This window comes from Panicum virgatum, chromosome 2N (assembly GCF_016808335.1).
Source record: "Panicum virgatum strain AP13 chromosome 2N, P.virgatum_v5, whole genome shotgun sequence".
Classification (NCBI taxonomy): Eukaryota; Viridiplantae; Streptophyta; class Magnoliopsida; order Poales; family Poaceae; genus Panicum; species Panicum virgatum.
Genome location: NC_053146.1, coordinates 4,090,241 through 4,112,783, shown reverse-complemented (window position 1 = coordinate 4,112,783; position 22,543 = coordinate 4,090,241). Strand labels below are relative to the sequence as shown.

At 44.0% G+C, this 22,543-nt stretch overlaps 1 protein-coding gene across 1 annotated transcript; it reads right to left on the bottom strand.

Annotated features, from left to right (window-relative positions):
• Positions 1-12,326: 12,326 nt before the first annotated feature.
• Positions 12,327-15,895, bottom strand: LOC120659155. The gene is made up of 2 exons (XM_039937203.1): positions 15,439-15,895; positions 12,327-12,574 (listed from the first exon to the last, which is right to left on the bottom strand). The coding sequence occupies exons 1-2, from the start codon at positions 15,893-15,895 to the stop codon at positions 12,327-12,329; spliced, it is 705 nt and encodes a 234-aa protein (XP_039793137.1).
• Between the last annotated feature and the right edge of the window lie 6,648 nt (positions 15,896-22,543).

The following is a 22,543-nucleotide window of genomic DNA, read 5'->3' as shown; positions in this document are numbered from 1 at the left end:
CAATGTTTTAGAGGGTGTCAACGGTGACGTGCATCATCTTTGCGCATCATCTATATCGTAAAGGTGACGCGCAACAACAATGTGTCACCTTTGTACGCGTCACCTTAGGACGTTTCATACATAGTGGTTTTTTATGGTGGCAGTTGGCTTGAATATCTTTTAAAAATTAATTTGTAAGGTCGGGTCATGGCCTCACCCTATCCTACAAATCGATTTGTAGGGATGGGTGAGGGCATGACCCGCCATTACAAATGTATTTGTAGGAGCGGACATGCTACCTGCTTCTACAAATCGATTTTTAGCTGCGAGATCTAAAAGCAAGCAGGAACATATCTGGTGCAAACCACAACTTCGTGAAAACTCGTGGAAACCACGACAAAAAAGTTGTATAAATTCATCAAAAAAATCACACATGTAGATGATATGATGGTATACAATCTTGTAAAATATCTTGTCCAAACTCGACTTCGTTTGTGAGATATAAAAATAAACGAAGTCGAGTTTGGACAAGATATTTTACAAGGTTGTGTAGCATCATATCATCTACATGTGTGATTTTTTTAATAAATTTAGACGACTTTTTTGCCGTGGTTTACACGGGTTTTCACGAAGACTGTGGTTTGCACTAGATAGGTTCCAAGCAAGTATTACACCCACCCCTTGAAAATACTTATTTAACTGCACCTAAAATTCTTTCTCGTAATAAGTACCGGCATTAGTGCCTGCCGGGTCATCTTCGTACGTGGACCGATAGTTCTTTTTCTGCAAGTGACATCTTCATCTACATATACCACTAAGGTTCAGTAGTTTATGATTTATGGCCTTTTTCATCAAAATACGGCGTCAGTTTTTTCTTAAATTAAAACCCACCTATATCCTAGCATAAAACATTTTTAAAAAACAATAAACAGTTACATTTATTTTACATGGTAGCAATCAATCTACAATCTGGATTTAGATTATTTTCCCTGAATGGAGGGGCTGTGTGTTACGTTAGCATCCTTTTAAATTGATAGCAACATGGCATCCGATGCGCAGAGCACCACGAACGACAGGGCCTGGATGGATGCCATGGAAAAGCTATATGACAAGGGGAGCATGCTGAAAGATGCATATATGGACCTCACAGGCTGATTGTACGGCAAACAGTAAGTGGACCCGTTCAATCGGTGCCACGTATGGGTTTGCAGATTGTGATTCCCGATCTGGTCGCCTTCATGATCGGAGCAATCCATGAGTGACTTGTTACAATCAATTAGGTGAGCTTGCATCTTGATCGATTTGGCCGTGTACCTTTGAATTCTTCATTTTCTGGTGAACCAACAAACACTGCTACGAAAAGGATTTTTAGGGATGGTTAAAAATATATTTTCAGGAACGGGTACAACACCCACCCCTAGTTCTCGTAGTTAAAAATTGATTTGTTGGAGCGAGTAACATGTCTGTTCCTATATATAAATGCATTTGTAGAGGTGGACGATGACCTCATCTGTTTCTACAAATCGATTTATAGGGGCGGGTGAGCACCTCATCCGTTCCTACAAATGCATTTGCAGTGGCGGTGAGACCATGACGTGCCTCTACAAATTAATTTTCAGAAAATAAGTATTAGAATAAAATTTGAAAACAACAAAATAAAAATATTCCAGCTAACCGGCCACTACCACAAACCCCTCTACTACCAAGGTACAAGTTTTAATTTTGACAAAATATCTACACTTGCGTAAACCAGGTTCAAACCACCTATATCTAGCCTAGTGCATACCTCCTCTCCACCATACTACAAAGTCGAATTGCAGGGACGAGTGATGCTATCATACGCTCATAAAAATGTTTTTCTACTTTATTCTAAAAATTTATTTAAATATTTAAATATAGAAGAACAAATTAAAAAAGTGAAATTTCTACACTATGGTTCTTGTGAACTATAGATATAGAAAAATATGTATTTTAGTGGATATAAATATTATGATTGTGGAAACTTGAAAATATGACTTGAGTTGTATGAGATATTATATAGTCATTGGCAAAACTAGTAAATGATCTTGTGATCATAAATGGTCTTAAATGAACAATGTATAAACTATAAATTTTTTATCTGACCACCTTAACTTTGATATGGAAAATACATATCATTGCAATTTTCATGAGCTAGCATTTTAAAAGAATCATACTTAGCTCTAAACAAGTGATATTTTTGCTCACGAACTTTAGTGGAGCCTTCATGAATTTCAATGAGCTCTTTCCAAATATCACTTGCTAAGTCCATGCCATTAACTCTAGCAAAGACTTCCTCACTAATGGCTTCGAAAATTGCATTTCTAGCCTTGGCATTCCATTTTAATTGTTCCGTGGTGGGAGTTCCGGTGAACCCGGTCTTTGTTGCCAACCACACTTCGGGGGCAATCGCATCAAGATATGCGGCCATGCGAACTTTCCAATAGGCAAAGTTCTTGCCCTCGAAGTGAGGCGGCGAACCACCCATCTTGGCCATAGCTCTAGGCGGTGAAGCCTAATGATCCAAATGAGCAACGAGGCTCTGATACCAATTGTAAGGATCGATGGACCAAGAGGGGGGTGAATTGGGTCTTTTTCAATTTCTAAAACAAAGTAAAGCAACCTTAACCTATGCAATGCTAGTAAGGCACTAATTCACCAACCGGATAACTAAGCTACCTACACAAGCTAAGAGAGATAAAAAGAGAAGTAAAGCCTAGCAAGGTAGAGCTAAGTTATGATCTCTAAGTCAAGAACATGAATAAATTGCATGAAATAAAATGCTTGAATAAAGAGAGTGGACAAGAGACGACCGGATTTTTTCCCGTGGTATCGATGTGTTGGCACACACCCCTAATCCACGTTGTGACACTCACAAAGAGTCTTGTCACCTCCCAAGTCACCGAGACGAGGGCGCTCACTAAGAGTCTCCGTTCACCATCCCGGCGTGGTGGAGATCAAGCCACGTACAATCTTCTTCTCCGGGCTCCCACAATCCTTGGCAAGCTCCGCGAGAAACACCTCGATCACCAAGATCGTCTAGGTGCTGCCAAACACCAAGAGTAATAAGCTCCTAAGCCTTCACTTGACCTACACTCAGTTGGCCCTAGTTTAAGCACACTTGCTACACTTGCAAAGGATGAGTTCTTCAAAGTTGAAGCACAAACTAAGCACTAGATCTTCTCTCTTTTGCTCAAAGCTCTTTCTCTTCTTCTCAAGGGTGGCCTCAGGTTTTCAAGGTGTCAAAGGCAACTGAAATGAGCCAGGGGGTACCCTTATATAGAGTGGAGGAGGTCACATAGCCGTTGGAAGTTTTCTGCAGAAAAACCGTGACCACCGGAAGAACCGACGGGATAGAAAGTATAGGCATCGGTTCAACCGGTCTCTCTGTGTCCAATTAGTAACCGTTGGAGTTCTGACACAGTATCCAGGCTTGCGTCATTGCACCGGTGCATGCTCCGTAGGGGCATCGGTTCAACCGGTGCTGAAGAGGTTCACTGATCAACTCAAGCAAGCTCTCTGGAACATAGGACGTCTAATGCACCGGTGCTTTGATTCCGAAGCGTCGGTTCAACCGGTGCTGAAGAGAAGTTGAAGTCCACCAAAATATGCTCTCTGGAACAAAGAACTTTCATTGCACCGGTGCTTATCTTTTGACCATCGGTTCAACCGGTGCTATACTTGATTTCTGCCTTCATCCAGAGAAGATAGACCGACAGGGCATCGGTCCTTCCGCCATGCATCGGATGCTCTGATGCTAGGGCACCGGTTCAACCGGTGCTGCTGATTTTCTTTGTTTTCAGCTGTTTTGACTTGGATTCGAATGTGACTTTGATTGTTTCTTCTTCCAAGAGTTGTGTTGACTTCTATTGACCATCTTTTGCTGTTTTTGAGTGAGTGTGCAAGATTTCTAAGGCCAACTTAATTTTGATCAAGCTACTAACTCATGAACCCCTCTTAATATTACGATCAAGAACTAGAAACTATAAAACCTAACTAAATCAAGTGTCCTTCAACTCCTTGTGACACTTGAGACTAGAAAGGTCCTTAATCTTTAAAATGGAGTCCTTGGTTCGCATGATTATTTCGAATTGAGGGGTCTCCTTTCATATTTCATATGAGACTAATCCAGTTATTGAGCTTTCCTTTAAAACACACGTTAGTCACATACGGTTGTCATAAATCACCGAAACTTACCATTAGCATCTATCGGCCTAGATGCGCTACAGTTGTATCTCAATGGATCATGACAACAAGGTCACTTTACCACTTACAATGCTTCATCCTATATTTAAGTCGTGTGCAAAGGATATAGCTCGTCGCCTATGAGAAAGGGAACTTCTAGGTGGCTTGCCATGGCTTATCGGTCGGGCATGTTGAGCAAATGACACGGGCTCTTGGGGCGCGAACGCCCTAATGTAGGTTGGGGCAAGCGGCCAGCACAAATGCCATTTGCTTGCTTGGATTCTAAATTAGAAGTGTTCAGTCATAATCTGACACACGGTAGCTTCGTACAACTGGCTTGTCAACCAAGCATGATGACTAATTGGGTGAATCAACAGTTACTCTTGTAGTAGGTTGAATCACTATCACGACACAACCATCAGTACGGTGGTAAAACTATTTTGACTCACAATAGTCTAAACCCTGCTAACATTCCGTATTAGTGGGTGAACAATCCAACATTTGATGAATTCTGCTTCGCAATAATAGCAAAGAGCCAACATCGAAGGACCGGAAAGCAACATCGCTACGTATAAACGATTGGCTGCCACAAGCTAGTTATCCCTGTGATAACTTTCTGATACCTCTAGCTTCAAACTCTGACAGTCTAAGGGATCGAAATGCCATGGTTTCAATGTTCATATTCGTATCCGAAATTAGAATCAAAAGAGTTTCTACCCTTTTGTTACACATGATATTTATGTTCTCATTGAGCTCATATTAGGAAATGTGTGCTCTCTATTAATATATGTGCCACTCCAACCAAACTCCCCACCTGACAATATCTTCCACCCAGATCGTCCCGGTAGAGCCAAGCCTTGGGGCCAAAAGGAGGGGTGATGCCCCACTTTCAAACCATGGAATAAGTAAAATAACATTAAAAGTAGTCGTATTTCACTTGCACACTTGGAGGATCCCACTTATCCTACACCTGTCAAGTCATTTCACAAAGTCAGACTAGAGTCAATCTCAAAAGGGTCTTCTTTCTCCGCTGATTCTGCCAAGCTTGTTACCTTGGTTGTGGTTTCGCTGGATAGTTGATAGGGATAGTGGGAATCTCATTAATGTATTCACCCACGTTACTAATTAGATGATGAGACATGTGGCTACCTTAAGAGAGTCAAAGTTACTCCCGCCGTTTAACCATGCTTGGTTAAATTTCTTCACTGCTTTGACATTCAGAACACTGGGCAAAAAATTACATTGCATCAGCATCCACAAGAACCATCGTGATGCTTTGTTTTAATTAAATAGACGGATTTCCCTTGTTTGCACGAATTCTGAGTTGGTTGTTCAATGCTTGAGGAAGCCCCCCGAAAGGGCCGTTTCCGATCCATCCCCCGTTGACATGCGTAAGGCGGCCTGCTCTCACCGTGGGAGCAGCTCGAGCAGTCTGCCAGTAGCCGACAGGTTTGGGGCCGGGACCCTGAGCCCAACCCTCAGAACCAATCCTTTTCCTGAAGCTATGGATCCATTTTGCCGACTTCTTCCATTGCCTACATTGTTCCATTGGATGGAGGATGTTCACCTTGGAGATTTGATACGGTTATGATATTACTAAGCGTGGATGGCACTCGGTACTCCGGATTTTCACGGGCCGTCGGGGGCGCACTGGACACTGCATGACATGCAATGCTGCCGACCGCTGGACCCTACCTCCGGTTGAACCGTTTTCAAGGTTGGCAGGCCATACTAAGTAGAAAAGATGACTTCCGAGACCCCACTGGTATCTCCGGACTTCTTAACGTCGCCACCAACAATCATCTCCCGGCTTGGAAAATCTTAACCCGATTCCCTTTCGAGCAACGCTCATGATCACGCTATCTGCCCGGGTTACCACAGTGCATGCGTGGCAGCTAGCGACTTGGCCGGCCGCCCAGCAGTGTGTGAGAGAATACCATAATGCATGTTGATGTCTGCCTACAGTGATGAGAAACATACTCTCTCCTCTGTTTGACAGTGTATATTAACAGCTCCAGCAGTTATGGAGGAAAAGCTAGCATTCAGCGAAAGCTGATATATCCACATGATTTTGTCCTCAAGTACACGCTTCATCATCAATCCACTGGAAATGAAAGAGGGAGCGAGGAAAGGCAGGGCCCCACTTAGATCAGCAGAGGACGACCAATAATATACGCATGCTGATATGATTTACTAGTGCTGTATATTATATATGGAGCATATCTATCGGCAGGAATGTGATTCGCCGAGAACACACAGTACTCTGACAGGGAAACATTCAATAATTGATCAGTGACCCACAGAGAAAAGGGCTTTTGGCCAATCGAGAGGGGTATGTATACCGACACGTATCAATGCTAGTCGAACGCACCGTATCCAATACGTACGGTATGTTGTAAAATATAAAAGAGTAAATTGCACCCATCATACAACAACTTGTCAGGTAGGTGCAAATTGGTCCAATAACTTATAAAGTGCTCAATTTAGTATAATAATTTGATAGCTGGGTGCAAATTCATCCAAAAACTTAAAAAATACTTAATTTAGTACAATAACTTAGTAAATTGGTGCATTCACAGTCCAAACATTACACGACAATATATTTGCTAACGTCAAGTCACAATAAAAAGCATATTCACGTCGGAACGTATTATTTGACCACAAATTTTTGTGTCGCAATGGACACCAATAATTTTATTTTATTCTCAAAATAAATTAATTATTGGTTTATCAAAATAATATATTATTTAACCACCATTACAACATCAACATATTAAGCAAAGTAGATGAACGTCAATAATTCTTAAATTTTATAATTGGAAATCATTGATGGTGATACGGTTGTTACTTTTCAACTATGTACAATTCTTTATTAGTTCAAATGCAAACAAATTTTAGAATTATTACACCATTAGCATAACTCAAACACTGAAGTCGATAAGAGAGACCCTCAAACCTTAGGTTTCTTCTGCACTTCTGCTCATGTATTCAACAATGCTCATGTTTGTTTCTGTTTATTTGTCTCATTTTTTCTTTCTAACGAATATATAAGGCTTTAAAAATATATATACCAAGCTCCTAAAAGGTATCAATAAGTGGGGCTGGTGAGCCCGAGTGGCTCCTGTCGCCAGCCCCCAGGCCGGCGACCGGGGTTCGATCCCCCGCGTTGGCACCGGGGAGGCCCTCTGTTACCTCTCCTAGTGAAAAAAAGGTATCAATAGTTTGTATCAACGTATTGCTTTTTTAGTTTAATAGTGCATATAATCAAACATATCGGAAAACAGTGAGGGTGAATTTTTCAATATTGAATATCAAATTAAATAGTTTTAATTAAAATTAAATCACTATACACAAATAATTAAAGTAAAGATAAAACATTAATTTCTAAACAGTGAGGGTTTTTTTTATCCTGGCCAAATACATTGCCACGCAGGCGCAACATAAAAATCAATAGTCAAATAATACTTAATAATTTGTCCTAACATGAATATACTCTTTATTGAGACTTTGCGTTAGCTACATTGCCGTGTAATGTTTGGACTGTGAATGCACCTATTTGACAAGTTATTGCATTAAGTTGTGCATTTTACAAGTTATTGGATCGATCTACACCCACCTGTCAAGTTATTGCACTAAATTGAGCATTTTACAATTTGTTGGACCAATTTGCACCCACCTGACAAGTTGTTATATGGTGGGTGCAATTTACTCAAAATGAAACACTATACTCACTCCCAGAATAACCTCGATCGTTCGTATGCGACAACTCTCCCATAAACTGTAATAAGTATATTTTAACAATTGGGAGAAAAAAAGCATCATCACTCGCCTTCAAGGCCTGAATTTACCACATTATAATTAACTAGAGAAAAAACCAAAATGGCCCTAATACATGTTCATAAAGTACTGCCATTGTCATTAAAGAAACTAACACTAATGGCTTTCTTTTCATTTTGTGCACCTTGAGGTTGTGATATTATTTCTACAGGCGTAACATCGTAAGAGAAATTAAAGGATCGATATTATAGCATCTTAAAGTATCAGTTAACCAACCAGTAATCTTTTTCTCTCTTTCTTAATTCTATGTAGTTCAAATAGTGCCATGGATCTTCCTATAATGAGCTCATTTTATCTTGTTGGAAATTCCATAAACGAAACTTGTATCCTCTGCGGTGCGCCGTGCGTGATGCTACACGCACTAGTATAGAAACGGTTTGTGCTGATGCATCCCACTTACAATGCTGGCGTTTTGGTGTAGAGGTCAGAGGCTAGTGGGGGTAACCCTGTCAGAAACTAGAAAGAAGAAGAGGCTGATGCTCTTGCACAGGCGGTGGGTGGGTTCAGCTCAATCAACTGGGATATGTGTTTTTCTCTATCTTGCTCCATGGTGTTCTTTGGCTGTGAAAACTCTTGGTCTTGGAGCTTCAGTGTCATCAATTCACCCAAGACCAGCAGGACAAATAACTACTAAGCTTGTGCCAGAAAAGCATCTTGCATGACGGCGAAAGAGTGAAAAAAGAAAGAGATTCATCAGCTATGGAATCTGACAGGTGTTGGTATTGAACAGAGTGAGAATTATCCAAATTGTGGCTCAGGTCATTACAAAAGTAATGCAGATTTCAGTACGGGCAAGGCGGGAGAGCCATCTCGATGAAGAGGAAGAGAGGAAAAAAGAGTAAGGGTGCTGCTCCTTATGTGGATGATGACCCACGTATAGATGTGGACAAGAACCAGAGAAAGGTCCCACGCTGGTTATATGTACTTGCTAGTAATCTACCATATGAAGTGTTTGTTCTAAAATCCTAAGAATGCTAAACTTATGACATGGCATGCCGATGGACCCGACAAGGATGACGATAAGCTTCAACACCAGTGTAAGGATCACTGGGGTGTCCGACCCTATAGGGGGAGGGGGTGAATAGGGTTGCTAATTCGCTTTCTAACTTAGGGCTCAAACTACTTGCATAAGATAAACCAAACACGTTCTACACATGCTAGTTATGACTAAGGTTTATCTATACTACTCTCTACTTACCCCAAAAGACTTGCAACCTATAGTCAATCATAATCAAACTAACTAGAAAAGTAAAGGCACGCAAGTTAGAGTAAATACGGAAACGTAATACGGTAAGTAAAGAGGTAAGGGCAAGAGGGATGCAAACTCCCGAGTAGACACGGTCATGTAACGTGGTTTGTTTCAAACGCCTACATCCACGAGACACCGAGGCTCTTCCGATCACCATCTTCCACTAGGCCACCAAGGCGCACCGACAAGCAAAGGCAAGTGCCCACAAGACACCGCATCTCGTGCACCGCCACCGTCTCTCTCGGTCACCCGGAGGGGGTCTCCTCTTCTCCCGTACAAAGTGTCGGCACTGCTCCACACCAAGTCGGAGGGTCGTCGACGGGAATGCTTTGCTTGCCTCGGCAAGACTTATCTTAAGCTAACTCTCTCAAGAACTAAGCCTATACAAGTGCACAAAGCACTCTCTCAAAGCTTCTCACAAGCTAGATATGACACTAAGCTTTGCTTGGATGGTTGGAGATGATGATTTGCTTGGGCAACACTTCCTTCAACTTTTTTGGCGTCCAACCATATGTAGCAACCGGCCTTGGGGGGTATATATAGCCCACACACCCCAAAAGAGCCATTGGGAAAGGCTGACAGAATTCCTGAATGCCGGTTGATCCGACGCTCCAGTTTTGTCATCACCGGTTCAACCGGTGAATGCTTTTTTCCCAACTACTAGCCGTTACTGCTCCAACGGCTACTTGATCAATTGTACCGACGCTCTTGAAATCATCGTCGGTTTAACCGGTGGGTGCAAGCTCAGAAACCCCCGAAAAATGGAGTCTCTGGACAACTGCACCGACGCTCAATTTGAGCATCGCCGGTCTAACCGGTGCTGAACCCTAGCCTCAGCTTCTGGATCTGTTGCACCGATGATACATCTTTTTCCATCGTCGGTTCATCCGGTGCACTCTATTGACTTGGTCTCTACTGAGCCCATTGCACCGGTGAGTGTAATTTGCCTCACGTCGGTTTAACCGGTGAGTGCGAATTACCTCTGTCTTGGTTCTTTCGACCTGATTTCTTTGGGGTTTTGTATCTTTTCATCCCTTGGACCTATAAGCCTGATAATGATCATCTTAACACATATATTAGTCCAAGTGTTTTGTGTGTCATCAATCGCCAAAACATTATATTGAAATATGGCATGAGAGGCCATTTTCGCTACAACCCGTCCGATATGCTCGCCAGTGGAAAACTTTCAATGCAAATCAGGAAGAGTTTGCAACGAAACTAGAAACATAAGATTTCAATTGAGTACAGATGGGAGGAATCCTTTCGGTGAAAGAAGCAGCACAACACATGGCCAGTGATCCTAACCATTTACAACATATTTCCGCTGCGCATCCCTAAAATGGAGGACGACCTCCCGCATCTTTGCCCCACCGGAGATCGCCAAGACCGGCATGGTGCCCTCCAATTCCGGCGATGAGCAGCCCATCACTCATCTTGCAGGCTCTATACCTTGCGTCTTCATTATCGATCTAGCTATATGAGTCATTCATATTTCCTTTTTAGGTGATAATTTTTACTAGTATTAACTACTTGCAAACAGATCGATGGAGTATTTGTCTGCAAGACCAACCCTTTTTTTCTCAAAAGATAAGTATCCGGTGGCATTAGGTAAAATAATTCGAAGAATAGCTACTCTACGTTTTTTTACAAAACATTTCAGAAGCCCTCGACTCCACAAGAAGCAAACAGCAGTATGATCGAAAAGGAGGTATGAATAACATCGTACTGTATGAGGTTGGCTTGGATGCGCATAGCAGCAGAAGGGTCAAATTAAGCATCAGTGACTCAGCCTGCTGTGAGGATGAAAATACTTTCCGTACGTTGAATACGACAAGAGGAATATATAGGTACTCTCTGCTATGGAGATTTGCTTCGATTGGAGTGCAGCTTGTCTCCCAACCGACGTGAGAGCTAGTAGGTCCATACGGAAGTGGACGTTCTTGCGCTTGTCCCCAAGGAAAAGTCAGCAGAGCTCTTGTGCAGGCTTTGCTTGCATGCTTGCTTGGAGCTGGCAATGACATCAGGGCCGTGTTTGTTTCGTTCATAGAATCCTAGAATGCATGTTTTTTGAGAAAAAGTCTCGCTGCAGTACTAAATGAAATCTTGCAAAACTTTTTCAGAGATGGGTGTAATATTTCGCGACGAATCTAATGACGGTAATTGATTGATAATTTGCTACAATGATGCTACAGTACTATTCTCTAATCATGTGGTCAAAGACTTCATTAGATTCATCAAAGTTCCTAGCGCAGGGTTCTGAAGTTGGTTTTGTAAAATAGTTTTGTTTGATACTATAATTAGCGGTCAAAGTTCATTCTAAAAGCTTCTAGGAACCATCCAAACAAGGCCCAGCTGCCTTGAAGCAAGAGATCATCAGGCATTCAGGCTGCAGCTTTCGTCAGTATTGATGCTAGCTTGCCTAGTGTCCGATGGTTTTTTTCGGTTACACGTGAATTCATTCCGGGCAGAGAATAAAATAATAAAAAATATAACAAGAGACCGGGATTCATTCCGAATCGAAAATTAATTACAATAAAATTGGCCTATGATAGCTACATTAAAAGACCAGGAATCAATTTGAGTCTAGAAGTGTGGCATCAATGCAGGTCTCTTGTGCCAATTATGAGTCTATTTTATTGCAATTAATTTTTGATCCGGAATGAATCCCGGTCTCTTGTTATATTTCTTAATATTTCTATCATTTCCGGCTCAGAATAAATTCATGAAGCTCTCTTTTTTTTTGTGGATCACCACAAGTAGGAAACCGTTGAAGCTCGCCAGATAGATCAAAAAATGGGAGATAAACGCTAATAACATCAGCATAGCAATAGTATACAGTTGTATCACCATATATATGACCATCTGGTAACTTGGTAATTAGGTGAATGCATGAACCTAATGCAACAGCGCAGACAAATTAAGCAAGCAACGCAAGCGGAAGGACTGACTGGCAACGGTGGGCAGCCGTACAATTTACAGGATGGTGGTGTATCGGACGATTGAGGATGCAGCAGCACACGACCCACGCTCGCTCGTCGGTCGTCGCAGATCGAGCTAGCTACAGCCTCAGCTCGAGGTCGGGCTCCACGCTGGCGGCGGAGGAGTCTGTCGTCGCCTTGGGGGCCGTGGCGGGCGCCTGCGTGCCCCTTGTCCAGTTGAGCGTCTCATCGATCGGGCCGGCAACGCCGTGCAGGGCCGCTGGCTGCTCGTGCCCACCGGTCCACCTCGCTAGCTCCAAGCTCAGCGCCGTGGCGGCGCCGGCGGCCAGGTAAGACGCCTCCCTAGCCAGAACTGCCCAATTTGATACTATTTTAAATGAATCGTCGGTCATTATCATCCAAATGAGAATTAACACGTGCTTACCGGAGAACGTGCCACGTGTTATCCCACATCTAGAGACACGAATAACCGACACGTCATTCATCCAAAATAATATCAAATCCGGTAGTCCCGGTATGTGCTCCAATATACGCCCAGAATCAGCATATGCACATACCGTTTACAATCGAATACATCGCCAATAATCCACAAAGAGCAGTTTTACAAAACCAGAGTTCGAAACTTAATATTACAAGTTCAAAATAGGAGGGTTCAACTAATTTCCATTACAAGCCTTGGGCTCACAAAAGCCATATTAAACAGAAACTTAAAATTTATTGTATTTACATGCTCTCACGGAGTTCAGCTACGATAAAACATACTTAAGATGATGATGCCTTGCTCAAGGACATCACCGCAGCCGCAACGACCTACTCCTCCCCCGTATTAGGATCAGCGGGGTAGAAGTGGCCGAACACCACTTCCGGTTCACCTGCAACTAGGTTTAGAAAGCAACCTGAGTACAAAAGGTACTCGCAAGACTTACGCGATTAAATAAGCAAGGATCATGCATTGGCTTAAGTAAAAGCTTTAAGGTTAAGTAATTATTGCATAAGCATTAGCTCTCTACACTATCACCTATCAGAATTGATTAATGTTGTCCAAACCTCTAATAACTTTTAGTTAGCTAAGAGTATAACATGTAAAGTGTCACAGAGGTGCCATGAACCATCTCCATCATAACCAAATTTCTACGAGGAGTTCATGGGATAATGAGCTTGCTCATAACCGAGAGCGCGGCAATTCGAATTGATTAAAACCTTGCAAAGGTGTACTACTTTACCCACACGATGCGAGAACCATGCGACTCACCCAACCGATCACGTCGGCCAAGGGGGTACTCCCGTCAACCGTTCCCAATAAGGCTCGATCATTGAAATCTTCACACCTAGCTTACGCGTAGAGACTTAGTTTCCACCGGGGACATCTCTAAACTTTCCTACACGTAGGTCTACCCGGGGACACCTCTAAGCCTGTCTGCATAGCCCTTGGCCACGTATCTAGGACTATACAACAATGATCAAGTCAAAGAAGGTAATTGGCTCATCCGTACCATTATTTGGATATGTGGTAGCACGGAAAGTTGCTCAAAACCAACATCATCCACGGACGGTCCTTAATCGGTCCAAGCGGACTATGCCCATGTGACTTCATTCTTTAGGCCCTACCATTCCGCTCGAACCTCGATACTACCAGACCTGACGACCAGGCCGAACCAGTGCGATCAAGGGTAACCGGTAAATGTGATCCTCCAAATTATTCCTGTCTAGCGAACAATATAAATATTCTAAGCGAGGCTAAGCATCTAGTCATGTTAAGTAATTAATTGACTAACTAGTGCCAAGAACAAGGATGACAAATCAAGGAAGGATAATGCCCGCAGATAGGTACAAGAATGCAATACATACATACTATACATAACCCAATATTACCCGGTGAGATAACTAATTAAGTCAGATTAAATATGAGCAAGGATTCATGTTTAGCTGCTTGCCTTGATTAACTTCCGGCTCGACCACGAATGTGATTCTGGGTTTAGGCTCGACGGACTTGGTGGGCTCCACGGGTTCGACCTCCGACGGTTCGGTCACTATAATGTATGAATGCGGTGCAAGAATTAAGAAATGAACTAAAAACAAGTATAAATCAGAAAAGACATGCAAACTTATCTAAACAAATCCAAGAAAATTATCTTAGATACTAGGCATGAAAACAAAGCTAACCAAATTGGTTTTACTATTTTCTCACTTTCCAGCAAAAAGTTCTATATTAAACCATTTTCAGACAAAGCATAAGAAAACAAGCTAAAACTTTGATAAACAGTAAGGAAGCATGTGAACAAATTGCACCACTGAAAACTACACCTCAAAAGGAGTCTAACAAAATTTAGTTTGAAATTTTTAGAGCAATACTCAAATAACTAAGCATTAAACTCACTTCTGCAAGATAAACCTATAGATAAATGTACAACAAAGTAACATACAAAACAAAATTTTTCCTAAGTAGATCTCAGTGATACGAATCCAACGAAACAAGTTTCGCATTTTTCCGAGATCGGTACGATTTTCTATGCATTTTTCAAGATTGCAGACATATAAAACCTAAGAAAACCCTAGCCAAAATGCTAAACGCACTCGGATCCGGCCACACCCGCCAGGCCAAAGGCCGACAGGTGGGCCCCATGGGAAGGCTCAACCGGGCCAGGTCAAGGCAGGGCGGGCGGCCTGACCCGGGGCGTGCGCGCGCCCACGTCGCGGCCTGCGCGCGGCGCGACACGCGCGACACGGCGGCACCTGCGAACGGCGGCACGGCGGAGGCAGGGCCGGAGTGGGCCAGGGGAGGTGCGCACGGGGAAGAGGAGGAGGCGGCGAGCCTCACCGGCGGTGGCACAGGCGAGGAGCGGCGACGGACGGGAGACGCAACGGACAGGGGCGGCGGCGGGCGGAGGCGCTCGCCGGCGGCCCTGCAGGAAAGGAGAGGGGGCCGGGTTAGGGGCGAAATCGATCACGGGGAGGGAGGGGAAGCTGCTCCTACGAGGAATCGGTGAGGGGATCACCGAAGACGATGAATCGCGGCGGCCGGCGGAGCTCCTGGTGGCAGCGGCAATGGAGATGGGGGCCAACGGGGCTAGGGTTTGGGGCAGGGAAGCCGGTCGGGCACGGGAGCTAAAGGGGAGGGGGTGCGGGTGGCCGGTGCGGATAAGGGCGGGGCGGCACGAACGCCATAGAACGCTGGGGAAGCGATGGAACACCACTCGGCGGTTGGCGCGTGGCATTGACGAGGCTGTTCACGGTCGCAGGATGGGCGCGGCGCGGCGTGTAGTGGACGAGGATGGCCGATGGTGAGGCTGACACGCGACACGAGTATGGTCGACGGCAAGGCTGACGCGTGGCATGCCGCGATGCGTGCGCCGGCGTCGGGGTCGTGACACCCGGCGCCGCAGTGCGGGGCGCCTGCCACGACCACGAACATCGACGACGTGGACGGAAGCGCGCGGCCGGCGGCCGCTAGCGCCGCGTCGAGCTCGAGCGCGGCGGCGTAGGAGGTGCCGCAGGGGTTCCAGCTGCTGCCGGCGACGCGCTCCTTCTTGTGCGCGTTCTGGTGCCCGCCCTCCAGCGCCTTCGACTTGAGGAACTTCTTGCTGCAGAACAGGCACGGGAACAGCCGCGCGCCGCCGCTGCCGTCGACGAGCCCGCCGCCGCTTGTGTCATCAGAACAAGGTGCACCACCGCGAGAGGACTCCATCATCTTGCTAATGGAAACCGTGGATTCTCTATATTTGGATGAAATCAGAGATCTGGCTAGCACGCACTAGCTAGTACTACTCCAAGTGGAGCAGAAGAGGGGAAGGACGCTGCGCCAGTGCACTTTCGTCTTAAGCACTGCAGCTGCTGCGAGATGATAACGACCGTGACGGGGACGGAAAAGCGAAGGAGATGGCTCGCCGGCGCCTTCCTTGCTTTGCAATGAGTCCGTTACAAGACTCGCCGGAAACCGACACTGCAGGTGTGATTTTACCGAGTGTTGTATTTTTTGCCGTGCACTCAGTAAATAGCTTGTTTGCTGAGTGTCCGAAGAATTGCCAAAGCTTCAAACACTCAGCAAACAAACGGTTTCCGGTAGTGTGGCCTGCCTGTCGCTTTAACCATGGGCATCCATCGTCGTTGCTGTCGTCCTCTAATCATCGCCATCTAATTTTAATTTCTCGATTTCTGTGCTATTTCTGGTGCCAGTACTAGGGCTGGTTCAGCGGTAGCGCTCGCTGGTGGTCCACCGTTCTGTCGCCGTCCGCCTGGAAACGCCATGGCATCATCAACAGGGTTTCGATCGGAGCCGCTGCTGGGCAGCAGCCTAAATAAATGTAGCCAGTCTATAATTGCATGATGTATAATCAACTACATGTGTACTGCAGGCAGCAAACATTTCAGTCACCGGCCATATTTAAGCCGGCATCAATAAAGTTGTGCATTGAAAATGATCGATGTCTTACTAACTTTTTATAACAGTATGATAGGTAGAAAAGAGAGAGGGAGTTTAATAGGAATCGATGCACACCAAGACGTACATCATAGGGTTGCAGCGTGTAGTTGTTAAAAGGTTATATCTTGATAATATGGCAACATAAACACCGCCCATAGACACTGCGAGTTGAATTGCCATAAGTGTACTCAATTCGAATAGTAACACCCGGCACTACTTTTTCGGATGTGCGGCGTGCCAGCACAGAGGAATTTATACAATAATCAAGAGGAGGATGCACCAAGAGAAAGAAAAAAAAAAGGTATAGATAGCTCTTATTAGTTGGATATATGATGTAATAATGGATCGTATTTATTAACGCTCTTGATGTGCTTGAAGAAATCTGCGCTGTCAAACTGAAAGTGCCTTGTATGTTGTGTGCACAGTATATGCCAAGTTTGTATCGTACGACGACGTTTTCATCTCTGTCGTTATTCATCTGTCCTTTTCGTACTGTTTGACTCTCTCTATCAAGCTCATTATTGGGACACGGAATAGAGATCGATCTACGACGCCAAGAACAGATAGATCCGAGTGATTCCCCTGCAAGAACAGATAGATCCGAGTGATTCCCCTGCAAGAACATGTAGGGTTGGAGTGCGCGCGGGTCGGTCGGCTGTTGTAGCTAGCTGCCCTTTCAGGTGATCGTGGACCCACTCCTCCAAGCGTCCCTACGCGTGTCCGTACTAGGTTTTGCCAGCTTTTAGATCGGGCGTCCGTACTAGTTTTCTCGTCAAGCCGTGTCCACCAATAGTTGAACTGATGAACTATGCATGCATGGTTCATACTTCCAACAATGAGGGCAAACAATCATAGTTCGATCAAATGGCCAACACAATGAGCCTGAAGAAAGATACGTGCGAGCCAAAACAAATAATGTATTGTGTATTCTCATCGTGATTATAATATAGTTAATAACCACTTCCTCTATGGAATGTCGCCCGCGCGATAAATTCCATATCCATCACCTGAAATATATTGGGAAGGCAAATAAGCCCAACAAACATTTTTGGTTGGCTCGTATATATTTTCTTGCTCATCGCGTCATATGCAGCCCACGCACTAGAACTACATGCCTACATGCGCCAGTACGGTCCTTTTTCTCTCTCCACATATTCTGACAATAACTATATTTACAGCATGCTTTTCTTTTATACATGCATGCATGTTTGAAGCTTATTTTTGCTCAGTATATGTGCATGTTGCATGCTGCTTTTGCATATATGTGCATGCTTAATTAATAGCGGTGGTGAAGCGCTAGCACTTTCACCTTTCTTTTACTACTACAAAAATGATTTGTAACAACGTCTTCTACAAATGGAGTTGGATCACTGTAGTTTTTAACCCACCCCTAAAAATGCATTTTTAGAGACGGGTGACGTCAACACCCACCCTTAAAAATGGAGCTCATTTGTAGGGGCGGGTGATGGCATCACCCGCCCCTAAAAGAGCATATTTAGGGGCGGGCGCCATAACCCGCCCCTAAATAGTGGCATTTCTAAGTGTGGGTGATGGCCTCACCCATTCCTTAAAATACATTTTTAGGGGCGGGTGATGGCATGACCCGGCCCTACAAACGGTACCACGCAAAAAAAATTCATCACTTTTTCGTATATATGATCTCAAATGAAGTCAAACTTTATATCAAAATTATGGAGAATGACAAGATCTAAATCTTTGTAGTTGAATTTTTTTTTGTTTAAGGTCAATTACCAGTCCAAAAATTTATTATAAGTTTTCTAATAGATATACCTATATAATATCTCATATAACTCAAGTATTGCTTTGAGGCTTTTATGATCTTAACCTTTATATACACTGAAATATACTTGGCATATTTTTTTATTTCTATAGTTCACAATAACCATAACTTTATCTCAAAATTATTTACAGCATGCTTTTCTTTTATACATGCATGCATGTTTAAAGTTTATTTTTCTCTATATATGTGCATGTTGCATGCTGCTTTTGCATATATGTGCATGCTTAATAGAGGTAGTGAAGTGCTGGCACCTTCACCTCTCTTTCACCACTACAAAGATGATTTATACCAACGCCACGTTCTTTTTTGTAGAGGCATTGTCACAGAACAGTCCAAATAATACCAATCAAGTGCAATAATTAACACTTAAACTCAAACCAGAATTACTGCACTCAACCAGTACACTCAGACCGCCTGCTGTAACCAGGATCGATTACACAGGAACTCTCGCCAAAAGACGAGCACGGATTATTACTGGCAAAAAAAACGTTCAAAGCCATTTACAACCCGAGTTTATAATAAAAGTACCAACTTAATCTACAGTAAGTGTTTACAAGCCAGTTTTTCAATTCAAACCTCAGAGTTCAAATGCAGCGGAAAGTAATTTAGAGTTTAAAACAAGCTTAAAAAAACAATACGATAGATAACGTTGACGACAGAAGACGAGCTTCACATCTTGCCCACTGATGTGAGGCTCACCTGCCCGAACTTCACGGAGAAGACGGGACCCACTCGACCGACCCACCAGGAGGAAGTGATTGACCGATCCACAAGGCGCAGATCTCCTCGAAGTCCTCCGGAACGCATCCTGCTAAAAAATATATTACAACAAACCTGAGTATTCTAATACTCAGTAAGACTTACCCATCCATGGGTATACTTAGCCCATTATCTAGACATCCAAAGCTATTTGGCTCTGGAGTTATTTTGCTGAAAAGCTGCTAATATTGGATCCTTACTTTCAATATTTTAGCACCAATTGAGTTGACCGCTATAACTTAGGTTTGCCTAGTTCTCTAGAGCATACATGGTTGATCACATTAATCTTTAGTAACATACAACTCCATTTTTCCATTCCAGTCTCATTCCACTTCTTTACTACAATGCGACGAAGTGACCAAAGTTCTCATAACCGCGAGTCACGGCGAATCGATCCGATTTAACCTTGCAAGATGGACCTAACACACACGTCACATATAGGCCCCGTCGGACCCTACGTGGCAACCCTTCACATATGCACACCGAACAGCCGAACTGCCCTGCGACCCAGGACTGCTAGCCCCACCGATACCAATGAAGGGTCAGCCATGAGTTTGTATACTAGCTCCACTGGTGAAGACAGTATCAAGTCCGCCTACCGGTGCACATATGGTACTGAGCTTACCGGTTTCGACTACCTGCTACTTCCGGCATGTGGTTAGTACTGTTCAAACTTGGTCAGCATGGCCAGCAACGGTACGGTCCTCAATCGACACAGGCGGAGACTCAACTTTCCTTTATTCCATGGTCATGTCCAACTTTCCCTCCGCCTGGTCTCCATTTCCATTCTCATAGCATTATTTCTCATATAACTGTCTGAAGTAACAACCCTATATCTCGCGGGTGATAGGAAATCACCCGTCTTCTACCGAGTTTACTTAAGCATAGCAGTGCTAGCGATAACTGAACTAGTAAAGACACTGGGTGTCCAAGATTATGCATCTATGGTTCCAATCAATTCCTTGAACGCAAATGCACAATACTTTAATTATAACATGGAGTAATTAAAATAAGGGTCATGCTCCGGGGCTTGCCTTGCAGGTCAGCGGGGTTAGCGGCTTCTTCGGAAGCATGCTCAACGGCGTCCTCCTGCTGCTCTCCTGCTTGCGGCTCCTGGATCGGCTCAGCGACAAACTCGTAGACGGCTTCGTTCGTGGCGTCTAAACGTATCAAACATATGCCATGCAAAAGTCAAAACGGTGCATGAAATGATATAAGTGCTCATGATGCAACGCAAAGCGAGTAAAAGAAGATAAAACTGGGTAAGCAAAACCAACTAGAGATTTTTATTTGTCATATATTAGCATTCTAGTTTAGACTGCTAATAGGATTAATAGGTATCAGAGCCACGAACGAATATTGGAGTATTGGAGTATCCTACAGAATGGTATCAGAGCTGACTCTCGTGGTTTCACGGGCACGTACGGACGTAAGTGCGGAGGCATGAGCCCGGGCGCGTGGGGGCGCAGATGCCACCGGCATGTGCACGGGCGCGTGGCGGGTCAGTGCGCGGGTATCTGGGATGCTCCATTGGCACTGTACGCACGGACGTGGCATAGGGACCGTTGGCACTGGACGCACGGACGTGGCACATGGGCTGCTGGCACTGGACGTACGGGACGTGTCCAAGAGAGGACATTCCTGGCTTGGGATTGACTGACGAGGACGTCGGTCTCTTAAGGGGGTGAGTAAGCTCGTCTTATGTCATCAACGTTATCTATCGTATTATTTTTTTAAGCTTGTTTTAAACTCTAAATTACTTTTCGCTGCATTTGAACTCTGAGGTTTGAATTGTAAAACTGGCTTGTAAACACTTACTGTAGATTAAGTTGGTACTTTTATTATAAACTCGGGTTGTAAATGGCTTTGAACGTTTTTTTTTCCAGTAATCATCTATGCTCGTCTTTTGGCGAGAGTTCCTGTGTAATCGATCCTGGTTACAGCAGGCGGTCTGAGTGTACTGGTTGAGTGCAGTAATTCTGGTTTGAGTTTAAGTGTTAATTATTGCACTTGATTGGTATTATTTGGACTGTTCTGTGACAGGCATGTTAAAAAGCAACTCATTCCTACAAATGGAGTTGATAGTAGTTTTTAACCCACTCCCTAAAAATGCATTTTTAGGGACATATGATGCCATCACCAAAACGGCGCACCGTCTACCGCATCACACAAATACAATCGAGCAAACAAGTAAAATAAATAATAAACAGTACACCAAACAATGGAAACAATACAAAATGAGGTCATTAAACTATTGTAAATGTTGCAAGGATCGCGTGAACGCAAGAAACATTGAAAATGGAGTCTGGGTCTTCCTCTGTAAAAATAAAGAATGGGGTGAGTACAAACGTACTCAGCAAATCCAACCACACCCACGGAGGGGGAATAACAGAATATAATGCACAGGGTAAATCAAGGATAAGGCTAGGGTTTACTTTTGCGGAAAGCTAGATTTTATGCAATGGTTCCTTTGAAAGCAAGCATTTCCAACACCAGTTTTCTTGTATCGAGTAACACGAAGGGTTGATCCACACAAGATCCAAGTTTTAAACTGCTACCGGATTCCTCATCCGCCGTAGCACATGGCACAACTGCCGGACAGTTTTCCCAAAACAACTCACGCCAACCCATCCCAAAATAAACACTAGTATGTGACCACACCGTAACTCGCCCAGTACCGTGGGCACGGCTATTCGAATAGATTCTTAACTCTGCAGAGGTGTGCAACTTTATCCACAAGCGGGGTACCACAACTCGATCACCTTAGTGTCGGTGTAGATCCCAACAAAGCCATTACCCACCTTAGCTAGACCTGACTAGCCATCACGGGATCCACCAAGGGGTCATTGACCTATCACAGAGGTTTTAACCGGGGCATAAGTCACACAGAGCTAATCCCTTCTCCTTGATCATCCATTGCTCTCAGCTCTCCTGATGGCTATCAGACTAACTAGTGGGGTTTATGCTAAGCCGTTGCCCATTCAACGGTCGAGTGGTTTGCACGATAGTGGAGTTAGGTGAGATGACACACCAACTCGGTCCTTAGTTGTGACAAGATGGATATCTCCCTTCTTTGCCCTGCCACACAGGCACGAGCACACCAATCGGCAAGTCACACAGAAATGCCATCCATCCCGTCTAAACTCATCTTTCGAAATTCCACATTTTTCCCTTCCCACATACGAACACATTTTCTTTATAAAACAAGTTGTACTGTGTTTAAGGTCCTAAGCGTTCTAGCAGCGATTAACGTCCAAACGCATTCAGACATTAATCTAGGTGGTCAAGGAATGGTTATAACAAATCAAGGGGTGGCTATCCAACCGTGTTTTCAGCAGGCAAAACATATGCAATTT